The 24,338-nt window shown below is 43.4% G+C and overlaps 2 protein-coding genes across 2 annotated transcripts in view; one reads left to right on the top strand and one right to left on the bottom strand.

Annotated features, from left to right (window-relative positions):
• gabrb1 (gamma-aminobutyric acid type A receptor subunit beta1) overlaps window positions 1–23,394 on the bottom strand; it is a 55,065-nt gene extending 31,671 nt beyond the window's left edge. The window contains exons 1-3 of the mRNA XM_037796464.1: window positions 22,495–23,394; window positions 22,312–22,403; window positions 22,157–22,224 (exon numbers count right to left, since the gene is read on the bottom strand). Of these exons, the coding sequence (XP_037652392.1) occupies window positions 22,157–22,224; window positions 22,312–22,403; window positions 22,495–22,574 (240 nt within the window). The 5' untranslated portion in view covers window positions 22,575–23,394. The remainder of the gene's footprint in view (window positions 1–22,156; window positions 22,225–22,311; window positions 22,404–22,494) is intronic.
• The window catches only part of LOC119474418, an 813,351-nt gene that overhangs the window by 222,086 nt on the left and 566,927 nt on the right, over window positions 1–24,338 (top strand). The gene's annotated exons all lie outside the window — the stretch shown is intronic.

Below are 24,338 nucleotides of genomic sequence, written 5' to 3'. Positions count from 1 at the left end.
GAGAGATCTGCATCCATTCCTCTCCTTCCCGCTCGTTCCCACTTCCGTGTGAGTCTCATGGTGAGTCTGCAGCGCCATTGAAAGAGACGCCAGCTGACAGCCAATCAGAGATCCTGCTACATCCCATGTGGCTAAGTTGCATTGATTTGCCTCGTTTTAATTGGTGGAGGACCGTGAGGGTCGTGGAAAAGCTAAATGCAGAAGCTAAATGGAGAAGCTAAATGAGTCAGCAAATCCAATAGCTAATACATTTATTAAAAGAAGCAAGGAAAAGATAATGCAAATGGGAGTAGAAGTTGCCCTTTTAAATGCCTGATTAAAACCAGTATTCTTAATTCAATTTGTGAATCCAGTTATTTATTTTCTCTTTTTAAACTGCATTTTCAAATTTGTAAACACATTTATTAATGCCTATTTGACCACATTTGGTTGACATGCGTAGATATGTTGCTGAGCGACCATGGCAAATTTGGTGCCATTTGGCCAATAGGTGGTGCTGTAGCAGCATAATCTAACTATAAAGGAATTTCACAATTGGTCCCAGATGGGCATGCACTCCAAACGGGCACTGCACTAGTACATTTAAATTGGTCTCACGGGCTGGCAGGAACAGCCTATAAATCCATGGCAGTTACAAAATCGGCTGTTCAAAGAGCTGGGTGTGTTGACTTGATGTAGGTGTGTTAAGAATATTCCGTCTACAATGTATGATCTTGAATGCTGCAGTGGCAGCATCCTTGGGATACTGAACCCTAAAGTAAGCCCGAAGGCTGTGCCATCGGTGTGTGAGTGTGTGCGATAGTCAGTGTGAGGGAGACGACCAAAGGGAGTAGAGAATATTGTCAGTCAGAGTGCGTGAACCAAGGCCATTTGGATGGATGCGATCAGGGCAGAAAAGGGCTGGATATTTCCAGAAGGGATTAAAATTGTCAATAAAAGCTACGTTTCAGGCTGCACAGGTTAATTCGAGCCTGGAAATTCAGTGTGCGGCTGAAGCAACCCACGGCACACTTGTGTGTGGGGATGGGTACGCTGATGAAGACCCGTCTATCGTGGACTAAGAGGGAGTCGATGAGTTTGCTAAAATCCAGTTTCAGTAATTCAGAGGACTTGTTGGAAATGTCATTGCAGCCAACATGCACAACAACATCCTTGACAAGTGAGTCAGGATTTCGGGAATCTTTTCCAGGATGGCAGTCACCTTAGCGCCTGAAAAGCAAAAAGTTGCTGCCATTATTCTCCTCACGATCGAGTGATCTCCGATGATGAGCGCGGTTGGAGGGGGAGCGGTCGGAGGAGGAGACTTCACCGATGGAGATGGAGTGAGTGGAGAAGGATGGTCAGAGCGGGGGGGCAGGAGCTTGCCGCTGCGCTAGAGGTATGGACCGGCGAGTCCTGATGCGAGCAGAGTGCTGAGGAATGGCTGGTGGGGGGATCGGAGGAGACAATGAGCTGTGGGATGACCGGGGAGATGGAGGAGGAGGACGCTGGAAATCAACAGCCAGAGGACGGAAGTCACGCAGGTCGAGGATGTCGTATTTGTTCTCCACATGAGCCTCACTCTCCTGCCGCCAGCACCGACCAGGAACACGGTCTCCTGATGGGATGGAGTGGAGCTGACCGGGGCTTTAGGCTTAGCACCAAGCCATATCCAGGAATCCTCAGGGATGGTGGTCAGAGGAGGAGCATCGGCAGCATAACAGTGAGCGGTGACACCAGACTCTGGAGGAGAGGCGGCTTCAGCAGCTACAGTAGCAGTACAGGGAGCAGTGGCATCATGCACTCGGCCACTGGTGTCGGGTTTGTGCAGGACCAAAGATGATAATGTCCATGAACTTCTTGGCTTTCTGAATCTGGTAAAGTGTGGAGGTTCTTCCTTCAAGCTCTGCGGTCTTGTCAGCCAGGCAGGCGCAGCTGACACATGGAGGTTAGTGGAGCCATGGATAGTAGATATGGTGGCTGATGAGCAGAGATAACAAGGAGACCAGTACAGGGCTAAAAAGTGCATAAAAGCTTAAAAGTTGAGCAACCAGTTGTGGGTGGTGGCAGCCGCTGACAAGGAGGTCACAAGCACTCATACGCAGGGGCTCTAACCCAGAGTCCACAGCGTTGAAATAGTTTTAGCAGAAGTGATCCACAGATAGCACATCAATCATCCAAAATACTGACGACAAGTGGACCCGCCGTGGAGATTAGGCGTCAGTTTGCAGATTGTGGCTTATCTTGACCCAGTATCTGCGGTCCCCAATGCGTTAGCACCCAAAGCTAAAAAGCTATAAACAAGCCGATTATTCTAGCCGCAGCAGACTGTCCAGACCAGGAGACGTAAAACTTAAAATGCAAGAGCGTGATGTCTGAAATCACATGCCGAGGGGTGTCTCTCATGAACTGGCAAAGTAAAAAAATATGCAATTTAACATATTAGGCTATATAAAATATCAACCAAATAAAGTGTGTCTGATACTCTGGATAAACTGTTGGTTTGTTTCCAATTGTCTGACTGCTCGTCTTTCTTGTCCTGTTAGACTACAATGTAGACATGTCACCATGATCCCAGAACTCAACAACAATTACTTTGGTAAGTACAATTTCATCATAACTGATAGACCTAGCAGCCATGAACTGTAGTTTTCCTTATTCAAATGTTTGTTAATGTTTTGTGTTCATGATCGACACTGTATTTTAACATTGTATCAGCCTCAAAAATCCACCTTTAATCCTTGAAGTCCGGCATATTTAACAAATTAAATACACTGTTATTGACTTACATTGTTACGAATAACTGTTACAAAAATGGTGGTTGTGGTTTGGATAGGATTGAGGACAAAAACTAATTGATCATGGTGAAGTAAAAATCGTGTCTGCTAAAATAAGTACTTTGCTAAGGTTAGGGAACCTTCACTGCCATGGTTAAAAGAAGAATTACTTGGTTAAGGCTAGAGAAAGACGGTGGTTATTGACAAAACTGATGTTGACTCTAAGAGACGAGAAGACGAGAAGACACCAGTGGTTTCTCGTATTCAAGTCAGATGCTTTGTTCACCAATCCATCCACCCCGAACCTCTTCCTTGAAAGGTTTTGTGACTCCTGACAGAGAAGAGACAATTCACAATGACCATAGTCATTTTACACATTTACTTCTTCTAGTATATTTGTAAAACTTTTTTTTTTACTTTATTGAATTAGTCATATACAGTACATACATAACCATCCAAAGCATTTAGGAGGAGTGGGCTACTGTGAAGCACCCGGGGAGGAACTTGGTGATCTGTGTTTCGATCAAGGACACTCTTTCGGGATTGAACCGCCAACCTTGTGATTAACGGACCCATCTATCCAGTAAGCCACAGCTGTGGCTAATGTATGGTACCAACACGTTCTCATCCCAACTCGTCACTTACCATCGTTTTGTCACACCCCTTGGCTTCCCTTTATTTTTGGCATCAAATCCACTACAGTTAGGTTTAGGAACGAACTACATGGTTGGGCTTAAAACTACTACGCTTGTACAATGAAAATGACACTGAAAGTTATGAACCTGGGACATGAACGAACAGCTGATTGTAACATGATGCACGAACAGCAGTCTCCTGGTTGGAAGCCTTGTGTTTGTTGGACCCATTCACATCCCCTCCCGCCCACCCGGTGTGTATCTTTTCGCTCTTTAAACTTGTCAACACACTCCCAGTGCACTTCCTCGGAGCGTTTGCTGTTGCAACGGATGTATGGAGTCAGATTAGTCTCGATATTAATGAATGCACACAGTAGTTTTCACAAATGTATTTTGGATTTGAATATAAATGACTCTCTCCACTCTCTTTTTCAATGCACACAAAAATAGTGATTGTTGTATAGAAATGTAAAAAAAATCCACATATAAAAAATAAAGTTCATAAATATATTTCTGATAAATGTAATAGAAATTCTCAAAGATATGTATTCAAAAGTATTTGCAATTTTCATCAAAAACATATTTGTATGTTGTTTGATTTATATACACACTGTTGAACATGTATTTACAAACTGCTTGTCATGTGTGAACTTCACTGGATTTGTGTGGGTTTAATGAGACTCCCCTGACGTCGCCCGATCCACAAATTACACACAAATTAATTAATACAGGGAATTACCTGTAGCCAATCAGATGTATCCCTCCTTTTCAGCCTATCACATTATGCATGACTGGACAGCTAACTTTCGTCCAAACATTTGAGTTGTACACCCAGCTAAGTGTTGAAACAATGAAACGTGGACAGATACGTCTGTAAAGATCCCCAAAAGAATTCAAACATAGACATAAAGCAACTGGATTGAAGGTTACAGCCACCATGTTGAAGAGGAGACCACCAGCACCTGATTGGTTACAGATAATTCCCTGTTGAAAAAAATGTATGTAGGCCTATGTATGTTTGCCGTGACAAAGCCTCGGTATTTGACAGGAATGAGAATGGGCTGATGGTACAAACCCAGTATGTACTGGGCTTGACTGACAGGTGATGTTGGGTACTGCAGTACAAAACTCCTCCTGTGCTTGGCTCCAAACGTGGAGACAGAAAAAAGTAAAAACTGGATTTTCAGCAGCTTTAACATGCTGAATTGTGTTTTTGTTTTGCTGATGTGTGATATTTGAGCCTCTGGGAACATGTGTTTCTGACGCTGTCCCTTGCTTTCGGACTACATTTCAACAATAACACTGTACAGTGCTTGGAATGCATTGTATTACAGCACATTAGGATGGTATCTCTGTCTCTGTCTCTCTCAACCCAACCTGTTGAGGCAGAGACTGGTTCTGTTTGAGGTTTCTTACCATTAAAGGGAAGTTTTTTTCTTGCTGCTGTCGCCCAAATGCTTGCTCATGGGGGAATGTTTGGTCTCTGTAATTTTAGAGGTCTAGACCCATCACGCGTTAACTAGAGATGTGCCGATTGTAAAATTCTGGGCCGATACCAACGTTTAAAATAACAATTTGGCCGATAGCCAATACCGATACCCCCTTATGTGCCAGGGAAACAAAGACATCTTCATTATAAAAATAGTAACTGAGCTGTTTTAAAGTAATTCACAGTTTCATTACACTGTCTTTGAATGAGCACAAAAAAACATAAATTAAATGTTAATGTAAAGTGATTAGAAATATAAGCAGTGTTTCCCACACATAGACTTTACTTGCGGTATGTTTGGCGACACAATTTTTTTTATCCATCCGAAAGAATGTCGCCATCAACCAAAAAATAAATGTCTTGACTTGACTTGCTGTCCCGGTGTCCACTTAAAAATCAATTCAAATACCATGACACCATTTTGTCCGATCAACCCGTAAAAACATGGAGGACATTATACAACATCTGAAATCCCCATCTTGCTGCCTTGATAATCTGACAACACACTTTTTTTTCCAGGAGCGAGAACATAACATTTTTCAGCTCACAGAACCACTGCAGTGTTACATAGGTGAAAGAAGGAAGTCCTTGAAGTTTGTTATATGTGGGAGTTAAAGTACATATCATGATTAAAGATAACTCTGAGATTCCTTACTAGAGGTCGGGGCAATGCAATCTAGAGTAACTATATCTTTAGATAATATGTTTCAGAGGTTTTTGGGGCCAAGAACAATAACTTCAGTTTCGTCTGTGTTTAATATCAAGCGTTTATGAAAAAGGTCAAACAGAGGCTGCTAGATAATATCTCCAAAGAAGGACATGGTCGTACATTAAAATCGGAAAAACAGCTGCAGCTAAAATTGGTAACATTATGGTAAATGCACTTAAACAGCTCAGGATACACATTTGTTTGCGTCCGCTTTAAAGGTATAATGTGTAACAATTGTCGGGTAATGTTGGCCGAGAGGTAGAGAGAGAGAGCAGCAGTGGTGGAGCGAGCTATAGAGTGAATGAAGAGAGGGAGCACTGAGAACAAAGGATACAAATTAAACGTTATATTCTGATTGTTTCATGCTGGTTACATTCTAAAGTACAACACACAACTAACTCCGCACACCTCCGCACATCCCTGCGGTGAAGGTGCCGCGTTGTCGGATTTTGAATGCATGCAGCCGAAGGGCACGCTGTCCTCTGCTCGTGTGTGTGTGTGCCTCGGTCAGCAGCGCACCGCAGCCACTGCACACAGCAGAAGAAAAAGAGAGGAGCAGGGGAACTCACAGCATGTATCAAACCCGTTCTCATCAAATACGACCGTCAAATACGGCCGTCAGATATGGCCGCTTTGTATCTTACAGCTCTAAAGGTGGGATGTGGAGACTTGCGCCTCGGTATCAGACGTCAAGGGGCATGACAAAGCTGCAGTATTTGACAACCTGAACAGGCTGCACATCCTGCGCACTGTTATTGGCTGGGGGTTTACACCCCCACGTGGAGCCAAAAAGGCTGTCTGTTGACACCTAGAAGAGTTTTGAGCACAGCAAAATGAGAAGAAAAGAGAAAATACAGGCAGAGGGCACTGTCGCACACTTCTAGTGGGTCATAAGTGATGATTGTGAGGGATTATTTTTGTATGAGAGGCTATTGTTTATTAGGAAATTGTTGCATATTGTACCTTTAAAATACTTGTATGGAAATAAGATTATTGGATTAAATCCACAGAAAGTATAAAACACGTTGAGTTGTTTCGAAGCTTCATTCATAATGTTGTTTTTTTTTATTCTAAATCAATATTTGAATGCTGCTTTTTTCAGTGGCAAAAAACGTTATTGTTGGACCCTGCATGGTTAAAGGGACTGTTTGTAACTTTTTACACGTATAAATCAATCCGGGTCGGTGTCCCATGCGCGCTCGCGTGTGGTTACGTTGTTCAGACTCAGACTCCAACACAAACTACACGGAAGCACCAAAACCGCAAAGTTATATCTAGTGAAGACCTTCTTGCAAAACAGTGTTGGCCGCGGTAGGAGGTCTTGTAAAGTGACGGGGCTCCGCAACGAGAAATGTTATCGTCTCCGACCGGCTGTCGGTGTCTTCCCTGAAGACTTCCCTGAAGACACCGACCGCGGTCGGAAGGCTGAAGCAGGAAAAGCCAACACTAGGATCAGCAGTGATTCATGGAGAGACCTTCGTCTGGTCAGCTAACATTACTGCCAAGCAGGTGAAATATAGAGTGATATTGTGGTTTTAGCTGACGTGTGTCGCCTCACTGTTTTGACGGATGCTCGCTCACATTCACGTAGCGCGTGCACACTGGCAACAGGACACTGACGGCCAACAGTGTTGCTGTTAAAACCGATTTCTGATTCTTACAGTCCCTTTAATGTGGATGAATATCCATGTGAAAGTACGCCAGTGGTTAACAGTCCAAGATGGTTGCAGATAGTGCATGTTTAAAGTTCTTAAAGTCCTCCTGGTTCTCATATGGGTGTCAGCCTTGGTTGTGGAGCCTGATTGCTACCAGCATGAAGGACTGACCCAGGCGCTATGTGTTGTGCCGATGAGTCTGTGGCTGAAGGTGCCCCTCATCTTGACAAGCTCATCATGGAGGGGGGGTGGGAGGGGTTCTCCAGGATAACGTCCAGCTTCCTCCTCATCCTCCCCTCTGCCACCACCTCCAGATTGTCCAGTTCAGATCCAACTACAGAGCTAGCCTTCCTAACCAGCTTGTTCAGTTTGTTGACATCCCTGGTGTTGGTGTTACCCCTCCAACATGCCACAGCAAAGAAGAGTACACTGGCTACTACAGACTGGTAAAACATCTGCAGCAGCCTGTTGCAGACGTTGAAGGACCTGAGCCTCATCAGGAAGAACAGTTTGCTCTGTCCCTTCCTGTAGAGGGCCTCGGTTTTATCAGTCCAGTCCAGTTTATTGTTCATTGTTGTTTAGTGTACTCCCAGGAACTTGTAGGTGTCCACCACCTCGACCTCCTCCCTTCGGATGGTGATGGAAGTTGGGGGCCTCTTCTTGCTCCATCAGAAGTCCACCACCAGCTCCTTGGTCTTTCCGATGTTGAGCTGGAGGTGATTGTTGTCACACCACCCTACGAAGTTCTCCACCAGGGCTCTGTACTCCTCCTCATTGTCTCCGTGATGCAGCTGACGATGGAGGAGTCATCGGAGAACTTCTGTAGGTGGCACGTACCGGAGTTGAAGCGGAAGTTGGAGGTGTAGGTGGTGAACAGGAAAGGTGACAGCACAGTTCCTTGGGGGGCACCGGTGTTGCTCACCAGCACATCTGACAGGCTGACCTGCAGTCTGACATACTGTGGTCTGCTGGTGAGGTAGTCCATAATCCAGGCCACCAGGCCATGGTCTACCTGCATCACTGGCCAATGACACATTCGAGTACACACTGCTAAAAGAATGTGGTCATATGTGGCCCAGATCACCTCTGATTGTGGTCTGAAAGATCCAATCTCAATGCGTCCTCAGTGCGTCTTGAGTGTGTTCACACCTGTACTTAGCGTTCCAGCACCTCCTTCAGCCTCTCTTTGAGGCTGAAGGAGGTGCCTGGCTCTCAGGGCCATGACAAATATGGAGACTCACTGCGGTAACGTTGATTTATTTAACAAAAGAGAATGAAATATTCAGAACAGAGGAACAAAAAGGTATGGTGTGTGTGTGTGTGTGTGTGTGTGTGTGTGTGTGTGTGTGTCGTAATGTGTTGCCACCTAAGGCTGCCACATGGCCGGCGATGGTGTCTGAGCGGAAAGAGAATAAGTCATTAAGCCTCAGTTTTATAGCCTGGGAACACCGGGCGCAGGTGCACGAGAAAGAACATCTACTTTGGTGTTCTCTTTCCCTTTAATATGCCTGATATCAAAACTAAGGGCCTGCAGGAACAGAGTCCAATGAGAAGTAGAAAACCGGTCTATCAATTCCATCTACCTCCTGTAACAGCACTGCACCTGACTGGCATCCGCCTGGAGCTTAAATGGCTCACCCAGGCGTAGCGGAGCCAGGACAGGAGCAGAGCACAGGAGCGACTTGACATTTTCAAATGTACTTTGTCAATGAAGGGACCACACAAATTTCGCCTTGCCTTTTTAACAAGTCTTTCAGGGGCGCGAACACGGTTGAGAAGTTTCTACAGAGACTACGATAGTAACCTACCAAGCCCAAAAAACGCATCAGCTCCTTTTTGATTGTTGGAGCAAGATAATGTACAACAGCTCTGACTTAAGCATCCAGCAGGCGGGCCTACCCCTGTCGAACGAGGTACGTCACCGTTGTCCTGGCAAACTCACACTTAGCCAGATTGACAGTAAGGCACGCCACAGCCAAGCGTTCGAACAGGGCACGGACGCACTCGACATGATCGTCCCAAGTGCTGCTCAAAAAGACTGTTGTCCAGATTGTCTGCACAACCTTTAAGAAGCTGAAATGTTGCAGGTGCATTACAAAGTCTCATTACAGTGTACTCATACAATCCGGAAGGCGTTATATGTGCAGAAATTTCCTGTGCACGATCCAACAGAGGAACAATATACCCTTTCAATGAGTCAAATTTGATAACAAACTTTGACACACCAACTTATACAGTCCTCCATGTGCAGTAAAGGATATGAATCCGGTTTAGTGACTTTATTGACCTTGTAGTAATCTGTACAGAATCTAGGCGATTTATCAGATTTATCTACCAGCAAACTTGGTTGATGCCCAACTGGAAGATGACGGTACCGCAATATTATGGGCCAGCATGTACTTGACCGGACTCCATTACATTACGTTTATGTGGTGCATATCCATAGAAATGCTGTTTAATTGGCATGCTATCCCTGACATCAATATCATGCTCCACTAAATGTGTCTGCGATGGTGTGTCATCAAACAGAGATGGATACTCTTTAAATAACGCAGTAAGTTCACTACCTTGGGACTCAGGTAAATGAACAAACAAGCTCTCCAAATTGCGCAATTTCTCCGAGTTTTTTAGCCTACCGCACACAACAGGATTGTCAGGCGCTCTGACATCTACCTCCTCATCTAACCATACAGCAGGAGTGACCGGACCTGAAAACACAGAATTCACAGTGAGTGCTGGACTGACATTTGCACTTTCAGCATTGGAGTCAAGTGTAACAGGAGCACCAGAATAGTGAGGTTTTAACAAATTGACATGATGAAGCCAGGAGGATTCCTCCAATCTTGAGTGGCAATACCGTAATCTTACTCCGAGACCTGCCACTCCACTGTGTACGGGTCTGTGAATTTCACTTGAAGCGCTTGAAATGGGAGTAAGTGCCAAAAACGGATCTCTCAGTCTGAATTGTCAGTGCTCCATGGTTGTACCGGTTTCTCATTTTTGACTAAGCAACTTCCAAGTTTTCTTGTGCCCTTTCAACAGCTGTATACAAGTGATGTCGAAAACCATTTACGTAGTCGATACGAGTTTTAGGCGGATCAACCATCGCGAAGCGCTGCTAAGGGACCGCGCACCGTGTGGCTGAAAACAAGGTTGTTTGTCCTAAACCCAGTGCTCTCTTTCACAACAGCTGACAACATCAACCAGGGAAGACCTTCCTTCCAATATCCCCCCTATCTCCGTGCAGTAGCCGCGCAGCAATGACTTTAGAGATCGATGAAAGCGCTCCAACTGTTTCACCTTCAGTTGCTTCAAAACCTGTGAAAACATGGACTTAAAGTTAGAGCCTTGGTCACTCGGAACCACACGAGGGATGCCAAAATGGAGATAAATTGTGTCAGAGCCTTAACTACTGACCTGGCAGAGATTGAGCACAGCGGATATGCAGCTGGTAGTCTGGCACAGGACAGTCAGCAAGAAGGAGCAATCGGATTTCGAGGGGGTTAACGGCCCCACACAGTCTATGATGAAATGCTTAAAGGGTTTGCTGATAGCTGGAATAGGACAAAGAGGTGCTGATTTGACAAACTGACTTGGCTTACTGGTGAGTTGGCATGTATGGTAAGTTTAAATATAGTCTGAGACCGTGCGCTTTGCCCAAATGACCCAACTCATCATGCATTCTTCAGCACTGTGTCACGAAACTTTCCAGGCACCACAATCTGAAACACCGGCTCCTGGGTTCTAAGTCATTCCTGTGGTTTATTGCGAACACTGCGGTTGCTCCATCACAGTGCATGGTCCCTGCCCACCGGCTAACCTGCTGCACCACCTGGCGGAGTGTGTTTTGATTCCCCGCCCGGGTGTAGCCAGCAGTTTTGTGGCTACAGCCAAGACACTCGACCCCTCCATCTCTGCCTGGCTGGTTTTGTAGCCCCCTCCTCATCATCTGGATTATAAAACTGCTGGATTACAGTGTTTCTGAAGTGTTCTCTCTGGCCTTCCCACTAAACTGCTCAACGGACTTCAAATGATTCAGAACTCTGCTGCCCGGATCATTACCCGCACCAAATCCTCCGACCACATCACCCCTATTTTCATCCAACTACACTGGCTCCCTGTTCAATACCAGATTGACTATAAAAACCTTCTGTTCACCTACAAAGCCCTCCACAACATCGTCCCCACCTATCTCTCTGATCTCCTACAGGAGTATACTCCCTCCCGTTCCCTGCGCTCATCCTCAGCTGGTCTACTGAACACCCCCACCTCACACCTCAGCACCATGGGTGCTAGGGCTTTCAGCTGCACTGCTCCAAGGATCTGGAACTCCCTACCTCCATACATCCGACAGTCTGACACTATTACTACATTTAAATCCAACCTCAAAACTCACCTGTTCAAACTGGCCTATTCACTGTAGTGTCCATCATTCTTTGACAACATTACTGCTGTATTCCCTCTCAAACGGTCTATAAACCCACACAGCACCACCAGCCAGATCGTTTCCCAGGATCATGAACACACCATCTATCGATAACGCAGGCCGTACACCGATAGCAACAACGCCCTGCACTAGGGCATAGTCAAGCACAATATTGCCACGGCGCAGGTATCAGCTCCATCCCCTTCCCCTGCATCAAGGACAAAATCCCCCGATTCTGTAGCAGATGAAAAGGGCAACACTGACTCAACAATGAACAAATGCTTAGTACCTGTATCACGCAAAAGCTTTATTGACACACACATCCCACTGCCAACCAGAGACATGACAGCATCAGCAATGAAGGGCTTAAAGTCATGCTTAAAGTTATGCTCATTTTTAGACCTCAAAACAGGACATTTATCCCTCCATTGGCAACATTGTTAGATGATTAGCAATATATATACAATGATGTGCAAATATCTTATCAAAGACAATATATATATAATAAAGTCATGAATATTCTCTGAAGTGAAATATGGCGTACCTCAGAGCTCTGTTCTTGGCCCTCTGCTCTTTTCCCTATACATCGCACCTCTTGTCCAAATTAAATGTAGTCATGGAATTCATTTCCACTGTTACGCTGATGACATACAGCTGTATATGCCTATAAAGGCGGAGGATCGATCCCATGCATGTCTGCAGTGAAAAACTGGATGTCAAGTAATTTCTTGCTCCTAAATTCAGATAAAACTGAGATGCTGGTCATTGGCCCTGCTTGACATAGAAATCAGTTTCAGCAAGTAACTGTGTCTTAAAGGGACTATTTGTAACTTTGTACGCGCATAAATGTAGCGGGTCGTCACACATGCGCGCTCACATATGCGCATTCGCATGTAGCCGCTGTACCCTCCTCCTCTGCCTGCTCGCCTTCACTCAGACAGCTCAGCTCGCTCCACCTCTAGACGTGAACGCGCGTTCACTACACACTGCAGAAGAGTTAGTTTAGCTCTGAGAATATCTAGTGAATGTACAGGGGACGTTTGTGCAGAAATAACTGCTGTAGCTCCTCCAGACCAACAGAGGTTTCCCGTGTCTTGTGAAGTGACGGGGCTCTACAGAGATTTACGTTGTCTTCTCGTTACCGACCGGGTGCCGGTGTCTCCTCTGCTCTCTCCGGCTGCGGGCGGAGAGAGCAGGGAGACACGCTGGAGAGCCCCGCTGCCTCAGCCTGCACTTAGGCAGGAAAAGCCAACACTAGGATCAGATCTAAATCATGTTAATGGAGAGACCTTCGTCTGGTCAGCTAACATTACTGCCAAGCAGCTGAAATATAGAGTGATATTGTGGTTTTAGCTGACTTGTGTCGCCTCACTGTTTTGAGTGATGCTCGTTCAGGTATATTGAGAGCGAGCAAGCGCGAGCCCGACGCTGACTTTCGTTGATTTCACGGCCACGGGTGTTGCTGTTAAGAAGCATTTCTGAAAGTTACAAATAGTCCCTTTAAGATAACTGCGTGATATCCCAGAGTTCGACAATTATCCAATGAGAGGGTTGCACTGTAAAGGACAGAGGGTGTCGTATCCTGTACATATTGTAAAACCCCCTCAGGCAAATTTGGGATTTGGGGCTATACAAATAAAATTGACTTAACTTGACTTGAAAGTCGTCAAATAACTTTTTTTTTAACTGGTGAAGAAATGTATATATACGAGGGACGGGATATTCAGGGGTAGATAAAAAGTCAACAATGTATGTCACATAGAAGCGGAGTACATCAATCTGAAACGGGGAACCTGAAGATTAATTTGAGCTCAGATCAGCACTGTGTGTCAATTTGTTCTAGTCATAAATAAGAAATAAAACAATTCATTCATTCATTTTAATAAATTGTGAATGTATAAGGGCTTAGAACATTATGATATAAATTTGTGATGGCAATTCCCATGCTCTATTATGTCAAACAGATTTGGTGCTAAATTTAACCCCTTTTTTTTTCAAAATGATCAATAATCCCCCCAAAATACCACATTAAGACACCAAGACCTTGAGGAACACCATAGAAAAAGCCATGCTGTGATTTGGGATCGAAAATCTTTTGACATTTGGAGATTTCTGCAAGAATTGTATTTTTTTTCGGCGATTGGATGGTGAACCATCCATCCTCTGAATGCTCTAGGTCTTTAGTTTTGTGGTTGTAAAGTTTCACAAGGCTGTGATTATCCTAGAGGTCACCACAGGTCATTTTATGCAGTGAGGTCACGTTTCAAAAAATAGTCTTACTACAATGAAATGGCTGCTATGGGGACTAACATCATCACACATGAATACAGTTGGACTCATTGGATCCACGAAAGCTGACCCAGTTTTCCAGTCACCCAATTTATGTAATTGCAGAAATATTCAAATACACCATTTTAGTAAAGGCGAAAATATTTGTACTGCATGCAAAAAACTGGATGATTTTTGCCAGTGCTTGAAATGGGCCGGTACTCACCAAACGGCACTTCTTCATTTTACTCCTTGGCGTGCCGTGACTTTTTATTTAGCACCAGCACTTCTCACAAGTTGCTCTGGTACTCTTCTCTGCCTTCTCCATATCAGTTTCTCTTGGAGATTCATAATGGTGTTTCATAACGGTGCAGCGTCAGCATATTTGTGCTGCGCCTCACAAGCCGCATGAGCATAAAAACTATGTGAGGAGCATCTGGACGAGCCGACGTACGGCACGGGGGAGGGGAGGGGGTGAGAACGAGGGTGCTGTAATTTATCAATGCAATGTTAACATACTTTTTGTAAAAAATAATAGTGAGCTGTTCGTCATGACTTTTTTTGTATTTGTGAACAAACATAATTAATGAAACATTATTTAGAAGTTTTCTGAATCTGCTCTTTCCATTTCCAGAAGAATAAGATGTTCAGAAGGCTGTGATATGTGTAAATAATTAAAGAATCTTTTAACTGGTAATAATAAAGGTCCAAAATTATGTAAAATTGCATAGTTTTAAATCAAAATCCTTCAAATTTTCCTGGGGGAGGACCCCCAATCCCAATATCTCCTAGTACCTTTTATTCACTGACAAAATTCAGAATGTGTCTCTTTATCCTGCTGCATAATATGTAGGAATATCCTGACTGGGACACTGCTAGTAAAAGTTTAATGATACCTTACTATAGGCTACAAATAACACAAGAGAGCATTTTAAGAAGCCTATTGACACTGTAGGTAAATATACACACAACACACCACGTTAACCCTATGATGTTCCAGTTGGAATATTATTGGAGTATTATAGACCTATAGAAGATACACAGCCCACGTATAATAATAGCAATAAAACCACAGCTGATTATAACTGACACAGTATAACATGCTTAAAGAAATAATGAATAAATAGGAACAAGTCACCAGAGATTGCTGATACCTGATGATACACACGCCAACATGTGAATTAGAGAGTAATAGCAATTTTTTTCCTTCAAGCACTGGTTTTTGCCCCGAACTGCATGATCTGCATATCATAAAGTGGGCATGTCTGTAAAGGGGAGACTCGGGTGTACCCATAGAACCCATTTTTATTCACATATCTTGAGGTCAGAGGTCAAGGGACCCCTTTGAAAATGGCCATGACCATTTTACCTTGCCAAAGTTTAACCTAACCTTGTTGTGTTATTTAGCGTTCTTCCCGACAATCTAGCATGACATGGTTGGTAACAATGACACCAGTATTAAGGGGTTAAAATTACATCTCAGGAAGGGCACCCTAGAGGGCACTGCATCAAATTTTCTACACTGGAATTAGGGCTGTGTATTGGCAAGATATTTTAAAGAGGTTAATTAAAAATCGATACAGCGTTTTGGAGAGTCAATACAGTGTCACGTTTGATTACGCACAAGTCCATGCGGACCAAGAGGAAGGTTTGAGTTCAGGCTAGGCTACAGCATGTCAACTGAGTTCAATTCTTGTAAATGGTTTGTTCACATTTTAATTAAAGGCCTAATTGTGTAATTTTGTAAAATTGCTAATTTGCATATTTGCCTGTTTAGGCACAATGGCCGCTGTGTTTTTAGTGGCCTCCGCTGTCACTGTGGATAAAAAACTGCTTTGTGTGTGTTGACATGAAAAGTGACCGCACGGTCGGTGTCTCTGTTCATCTTATCTCTCCATATGCTTGTTCTGTAAGTTAATTATTAAAAAATACAAACACACACAGCGAGCACCACCACCGCCAAGTCCTCAACCCAAAAGTGAAAAATGTATTGTAAAAACATAGATTTAAAGGGACTGTTTGTAACTTTTTACACGTATAAATCTACCAGGTCGGGATCCCATGCGGGCTCGCATATGCGAGCTCGCATGTGGTCGGAGTCTCTGCTCCTCTGCCTGCTTGCCTTCATTCACACGCCGTGCGCGTTCTCGCTGTCTCGCTCCACCTCTACACGTGCATGCGCGCTCACTACACACTGCAGAAGAGTTAGTTTAGCTCTGAGAATATCTAGTGAATGTACAGTGGACGTTTGTACAGAAATAACTGCTGCAGCTCCTCCAGACCAACAGAGGTTTTCTGTGTCTTGTGAAGTGACGGGGCTCCGCAGCGAGTAACGTTATCTTCTCCGACCGGGTGCCGGTGTTTCCCTGCGGGCACAGTCAGGAGACGATAACATTTCTCTTCCTGCTTCAGCCCCGGCACCGACTCGCTTTTCCTGCTTCAGCCCCGGAGGCTGAGGCAGGAAAAGCCAACACTAGGATCAGTATTGATTCATGGAGAGACCTTGGTCTGGTCAGCTAAGCGCGAGCCCGACGCTGACTTTCGTTGGCTTAACGGCCACAGGTGTCGCTGTTAACAGGCATTTCTGAAAGTTACAAACAGTCCCTTTAATCTTTCCAAAATTCAAAACATGTTTTTATCGAACAAAATATTCTATATCAATCCATATTTGTTGGCGTTAGTCTTTCATAAACAACATTTTCACTGCTCTCCCACTTGCTGCCGCACATAAAAGGATGCACGCACCTGTATTAACAGACATTCAAAGCTTAATTCGAAAACCTCAATAGAAGCCAGAAAAATAATCCTAAAAAAAAACAAATGTATGACCCTGTCTGTCAAAATGACGGACAACAAGAAAGTTAACACAACCACTGCCCTAGAGGGCTCTGCATCGGGTTTTCTCCACTGGAAGGGCACCCTAGAGGCATTTCATCACAAACATAATTTTATGGCTCGAACTCTCCTAGCACATCACTGTTAAATGCTTACTGAGAATTTTACATATAAAGTTTCACACAAATATAGTGTGTGCCATCCCTGGTCTGTGAGTTCATGGAAAATTCATTGTTGATACATCTGCTGTTGGATTCATATGTATTATATGTCTTGTCCACTCTAACCCTACATGCTGGTAAGGCTTCAGACTGACCAACAAATTTAAAGTTTCACAGGAATTGAGTCATTTTGAGTGCCTTTTTAGCCTTAACACTCACACCTTATGGCATGCAGCTGCTAGTTGCAAAGGTTTTTTCCCCAGAGTAAATTCCTATTTGAAAGTTTTCTTTTAAAAGAGTACTCTGCTGATTTAGCATTGCATTCCTACAGTTGTCTCTCATTTCCTTTTTCCACTGCCCCAGAAACCGTAACGGCTCTGTGGCATCATTACCTCGGGACTATCAGGGGGAAGTACTTAAGTTCATATGCATTTTAATTCTAACACCTGGAAGTTGTTGCGTGGTCAAACAACCTCTAGGTGGCATCTGTGAGTGAGGGACTTAGAGGGTTTCCATAGGCTAGAAAAGGTTAGGGCGGTTCTATATCAAATATATATTTGTTATTTAAAATATTTTTTACTATTGATATTATTATTATTATTATTATTATTATTATTATTATTATTATTAAGTTATTTTGCTTTAGGGCGTGACTACCTTGTGATTGAAAGGTCACTACCACGGCGTTGACCGGTCTGGGAGTTGTCTGTGTTTTCGTCTTACAACCTTAACCCTTTCACAGTGTGTTTTCACTTCATGAAAGTTAATTATAACCATTTTGGTCAGCTAAAAATGTCTTATTCAGTGTTTAATTGTACTTAGCACCACCCTCTCGTGTCACTTCTGGTTGCAAAAGACCAAGAAGACGACAGCCAAAAAAACAAGATGGCAACGGCCAAAATTCCACATTCAAGGCTTCAAAACGGCAGTCCACAAACCAATGGGTGACGTCACGGTGACTATATCCAGTTTTTATATACAGTTTATGAGAGCTACCGAGGACTGTGGCTCCACACACACCTCCCTTGTATCTAAAAGTTGCAGATTGATGGATGGATGGATGTCATGATTACATTGGTTGAAATTGGTTGGTGATAGCTTACATAAGCACACGTTATATTTTGTGTTACAGGAAGAAAAGATAATTGGATTTTGATATAACATTACAAAGAAATACATTTTTTACATATATTTTTAAAAAAGGTGCACAATATTTTTTTTAAAAAAGTACAGACTTCAACAGGTAGATACAAGGCAGCAACAAAACAGAGATTGGGATGTGTGTAAAGCAACAGCAGTTTAAATGTAGGCTATTATCAGTATGTGTTAATAGATGCATATGTAAAATCTGAATCCCTCCAGCAGACACTCTGTCTCACCAACCTTACACAGTGGGTCCTGCTGTCATACACTGATGGTGCACACAGAAGGATTAACAAATGTATTTTGTGATTTATATAGAAATGGCTCACTCCACACCTATAAAAAAATAAGAATCATAAATATATTTGTGATGCACACACAAATATTTCTTGTTTTAAATACATGTAATAGAAATCCACAAATTTATGTATTTGCAATTGTCATTAAAAACACATTTGGATGTTGTTACATTTATATACAAACTGTTGACCCAGCCAATCACATTAGTGTGCCCCAACTAGGGTATGTGTGACTCGAGGGAAGACCTGCCCCTACTCTGCTTCTGATTGGCTACTGGCTTCTAAAGGCTAACGGTAAGGTAGCCTAGCTATGATGCCAACCGGAGCTTCAAACTAGACAGGCCCGGGAGGAGCGCTTTTGTCCGAAGGTAGGCTACCTGGTCCGAACAACGGTATGTTTTGTCATCATTAAATTCACTTCTGGGAATTTTTGAGGCGATAAATCAGATTTTGAATATTGGCAGTTGCCAATCAGCTGCAGAGTAGGGGTTTAATGGCAAGTCGTTTTAACATTTAAAGCTTCAGTAGGCAACAAGTTTTTGGCACCATTGGGCACAAATTCCATAATAACTTTTCAACATATTGTAATTCAAGTGTTCTGAGAGAAAACTAGACTTCTGCACCTCCTCATGGCTCTGTTTACAGGCTTTAGAAAATCTAGCCCGTGACGGGAGACTTTGACCAATCACAGGTCATTTCAGAGAGAGAGAGCGTTCCTATTGGCTCGTAAGCGGTGCTTGGTATTTCCTTAACTGTTCTCAACATGGCTGCTGGGTCACAAACTTTCTAATTTTACCGCTTAACAGTACACTACAAGATGATTCTGAAAACATTTGAGGAGAGAAATAGGCATTACAGTAACAGAGTTTGCAAGTGATTGACAGCCGGCTCTCATAGACAGCAGCTGGACAGCAGACCTCAGATCAGCTCTTACTGCTTGTTATCCTCCGGTCTGTGAAATCCTGCAGATGCCGTTATGAGCACTGAAGGACACCGGAGGACACAGAGGCACATGATTTTTTTCAGATTACCTGTCTCATGTACTACTGTCAGGATATAGTGACTGTTTTATAAAAATAACTTTTTTTTAATCATATTTTCTCCATTTCTACCCACTGCTGCTTTAATAGCTAGACAGGATATTCATTAGAGATATCTGCAACGTCTTTTTGCCTACGGTAGTCAAAACTCTAATTCAAGATATCCGTAATTACATTTCGACTAGTAAGATTCAAATTACTTTTGCCATTCATGTGTATGGGGGTTTTGTCATGACGGATATCTACAATTCAGTTGCGGATATCTGCAATGTGAATTACGGATATTTGCAACTGAATTCTGACTAGTCATAACTCCAGTTCAAGATATCTTTAATTCCCCTCAACTGTAGATATCTACATTGTCCTTTTTAGATATCTAAAATTAAATTGTGACTAGTCAGAATGACGTTTTAGATGTCTCTAACTGGAGTTAGGGAAATGTAATTACAGATATCTAGAATTAGAGTTTTGACTAGGCGAAATGAAGTTGTAGTCTGTAATTACGTCAGCAGCAACAACGAATGGGAGGTGAAGCTATTCAAACCTACTATGGCGCTGCACTGCAGCCGTATGGGTTTATAAAGTGTATCTGGAGACAATAAATCTACAATACGCTGTACATTTCCACCACAACTCTCTAGTGAACCAAGGACGGCACATTGTGATTAACATGAGGTTGTAGCTCGTTGTCTACCTTACTACGGTTAGAAAGAGTTTCTCTTATGAGTTATTGATCCGGGAAGTTTGAATCTGTGAATATCTTTCACACCTTACCGAACTATCCAAGTTAGCAAAAGCTTCTGCTGACACTGTTCAGATGCTTTGTTGGGCCGATATCCAATGGGAAGCCTTGCATGTGCAACGTCATGACAACAACTCTGACTAGTCATAATGAGGTTTGAGATATCTGTAACTGTTATTTAGGAAAGTCAGAACTGAATTACAGATATTTCTAACTGTCGTTTTGACTAGTCACAATGACGTTATAGATATCTGGAATAAGAATTCTGACTAGTCACAATGTAATTAAGACTAGTCAAAATGTAGTTGTAGATATTTCCTAATGTTAATTCTGGATAGTCAAGCTGAGCTATTAAATGTTAAAACAGCTTGCCATAGGGCATAGGGGTCTTCCCGCAAGTCATACATATACCCTTGTGAGGTCATGTGATTGGCTGAAAAGGAAAAAAAAATTCACACACAAATGCAGTGAAGTTCACACACGACCAGCAGTTTGTAAATGCAGGTTCAACAGTTTCTCTATAAATGTAACAACATCCAAATGTTTTTTTGATGAAAATTGCAAATACTATTAACATGTATTTAAAACAAGAAATATTTGAGTGTGCATCAGAAATCTATTTGTGAACCTTCATTTTTATATAATGATTTATTTATTTTCATTTTTTTACATTTATATACAACGATAACTATTTTTTTGTGCGTTGTTAAGTATTTTTGTAGAGAGATTAATTTATATATAAATCACAAAATGAATCCTTCTCTGTACATTCATTAACACTGAGACTGATCCGACGCCATAGTATTAAGTGGTCAGATCATATAGACACTCTGGGCCTCCTTCTTCCTCCTGTTGACTCACTGACAGCCGTTATGTAATTATTACTGCACTGAGGCCACGGAAAAAAAAAACAGCCAAAATATGCACACAGATGTATTTTCTTCAGTTTTTTCTCCCCCCCTTGTGTCCTTCACTAAAGCTGGGCTTCTCTGACACCACCAGGCTCCCACAGGGCTGCAGCCTCTCTCTCTATCTCTCTCCCCTCTCTCCCTCCATCTCTCTCTCTCTCTCTCTCTCTCTCTCTCTATCTCTCTCCCCTCTCGCTCTCCATCTCTCTCTCTCTTTCTCCCTCTCTCTACCCCTCTCTACCCCTCTCTCTCTCCATCTCTCTCTCTCTCTCTCTCTACATCTCTCTCTCTCTCTCTCCCCTCTCTCTCTCCATCTCTCTCTCTCTTTCTCCCTCTTTCTCCCCCTCTCTCTCCATCTCTCTCTCTCTCTCCATCTCTCTCTCCCCCCTCTCTCTCTCCATCTCTCTCTCTCTCCATCTCTCTCTCTTTCTCTCTCTCTCTCTCTCCCCCTCTCACTCTCCATCTCTCTCTCTCTCTCCATCTCTCTCTCTTTCTCTCTCTCTCTCTCTCCCCCTCTCACTCTCCATCTCTCTCTCTCTCTCTTTCTCCCTCTCTCTCCATCTCTCTCTCTCTCCCTCTCTCCATCTCTCTCTCTCTTTTTCTCCCTCTCTCTCTCCATCTCTCTCTTTTTCTCTCTCTCTCTCTCTTTCTCCCTCTCTCTCCATCTTTCTTTATATCTTTCTCCCTCTCTCTCTCCATCTCTCTCTCTCTTTCTCCATCTCTCTCTCTCTCTCCCCCTGTCTTGTTAATTCTCAGTCTTCTGCGGTTGTGGCACCGGTGGGACTTGATGCGTTCGGATTGGCTTTAACACATTGCGGATCTCTCCATGGTGCTGAAACAGGGAGGAGGAGGAGGGGGGGGGGTCAGGAGCGGTGCTGCTGCACCAACCGGACTGACACGGATCTCCTCTCCTCTCCTCTCCTCTCCTCTCTCCATCTGCTAGCGGGAGAGTGCATGCACTGAAAGCCAATAGATATATAGATATATACTCGCCCGACGACAAAACTGTCACGTGTAAAGCCAGTCCTGTGTCTCACATACTGCATCGCACCCGGAGGATGAGGATGAGGATGAGGAAGGTCTAACTTACCATGTTGACTTCAGACACCATGTCGATGCTGGAGATGTCTATGCTCATGCCAACATCCACAGGAGCGCCTATATGAACACATGACAGCAGAGTATTAATAAGCATTATCATGTTATTATAGTTAGCCTTCATGGACATACAGTGGTGACTTTTACCTCCAAAATCAGGCCGCAGACGGATGTCATAGCCCTTCAGCAGCTTGTCCACAGTGGCTTTGACGTAGGACATGTTGCTAGGTTCGTTGGCACTGAGGACAGACAAACAATCCAAGAATAAAGGACAATATTAAAGGGCCTATATCTGTGTGAAATCCTGTTATTATTCTGATGAGATCTCACCTTTGCGCGCCGCGGGCTAGAGTCGCCAGCAGGGCTAAGCACCAGACCCCCCAGCATCCGCGGTCCAGAGTAGTCCACATCACGAGAGAAAACTCCGATCCGGCCAAAACGACTTTGACACACAAGATCTCAGGGATGCAACTTAGGCTGCACAATTATTCCAAGAGCAACGCATGCGCGTCGTTTTATCAACATCCATGCGTCAGTTTGGCAAGGTGAGAGCAGACGGAGAATTACAATGTAGCCGCGATGAGGAGAAAAAAACACGCAGCGCCTCTCTAAAGGTGCGGAGAGCTGAGTTGGAGAGCGGAGGAGGATGGCGCATGAAGCGGCGCATGCATCCTGCCAGCAGCCTGGAGATGTGTCAACACACACAAGACCACAGACAGACCACCACAGACCGCAGCAGCAGCAGCAGCAGCAGCAGCAGGGTCCGGAGGAGAGATCTCTGCGTCAAACGCGTCTTCCCGCTGCCGTTCAATTTTGGAGACGTTAAGTAACGAGCACGGCTCCCGGTACCTTTAAGTAAACCGATGGAGAGAGGGGAGAGAGAGAGAGAGAGAGAGGGAGAGAGGGGAGAGAGAGAGAGAGAGAGAGAGAGGCGCGTCATGCAACACGAGCACGTCTGAGGAGCGTGTTCGTGGTTGCGCTCTTGTCATCCATCCAGCTGCTGCACACACTACACCAACACCAACTCTTAATACATTGTTGTTTAAAATCCCAGATACATGAATTGAAGTAAATTGCAACGAGCGACTGATGAGAGAGAGAGAAAAGAGAAGAAGATGCGCTGGGACCTAAAATGGCTTCTGTTCCGTCTGCAGGGTGGTGTGAAGTGAATGGAGAAGAACTATTCTGCATTTAACACGTCATATAACAGCACAACTACAGGACTCTAGTCGTGGGGATTATCATTATCATCATTATGTGGCTCAGATTTGGTTATTTTCACATTGTTATACAATTACAATTGCAGTGAATGAATTACAATGATTCACTCCTGGAAACATGTCTATACAGTATATATATATATATATATATATATATATATATACTGGAAAGACCTCAGGAAGCTCCTATAAAGGACAATGCAGCTTCTTCTATAACTCCTGACTGAAGGATTCCCTGAACTCTGATATGACACATCTGCACTATACGAGCTTCTTCAAGGACTCCAGGACTTTTCCCGTTGGCTATACTCACAGCAGGGTTGGGTCAGATTCTTTTGAAATGTAGTCAATTACTGAATTCAAATTGAACATGGCGATTTTTGTTATTAGTAATCCACTGGATAAAAAATCAAATGTAATCGAATCTGGATATGTTTTGATTACTTTTGGATTACTTCAAAATCAAACATTGAAATTATTGCACTTTATTCCAAAAAAAAAAATTAAACGCAGCCACAAAATTGTGAGTTGCACAAATATTCTTATTTTTCTCTCTGTCTTTCAACATTTCAAAACATTTTCAATATAAATAAATGCATTTTGCATATTCAGCACCTACAGCTGGTCTTACAAAAACAATACTGGCACAAACTATAGGTGTACTGTGCATATTCTACAACATGTGGTGTGTCATTTCTTTTGTGTGAATTTTTGTTGCTGCTGTTTCTTAATCAAAGGCCACATGGAGGCATAGATGTATATTTTAAAGTGTCAGTAGGCAGTATATATTTCATGCAAAAATGCTATAATAACCTTTCAGCATATTGTAATTCAAGTGTGTTGAGAGATAACTAGACTTCTGCACCTCCTCATGGCTCTGTTTACAGGCTTTAGAAAATCTAGCCCGTGACAGGAGACTTTGACCAATCACAGGTCATTTCATTGAGAGAGCGT

This window comes from Sebastes umbrosus, chromosome 16 (genome assembly GCF_015220745.1).
Source record: "Sebastes umbrosus isolate fSebUmb1 chromosome 16, fSebUmb1.pri, whole genome shotgun sequence".
NCBI lineage: Eukaryota > Metazoa > Chordata > Actinopteri > Perciformes > Sebastidae > Sebastes > Sebastes umbrosus.
The sequence above is the reverse complement of the archived record's forward strand: the minus strand, read 5'-3'. Positions and strand labels throughout refer to the sequence as shown.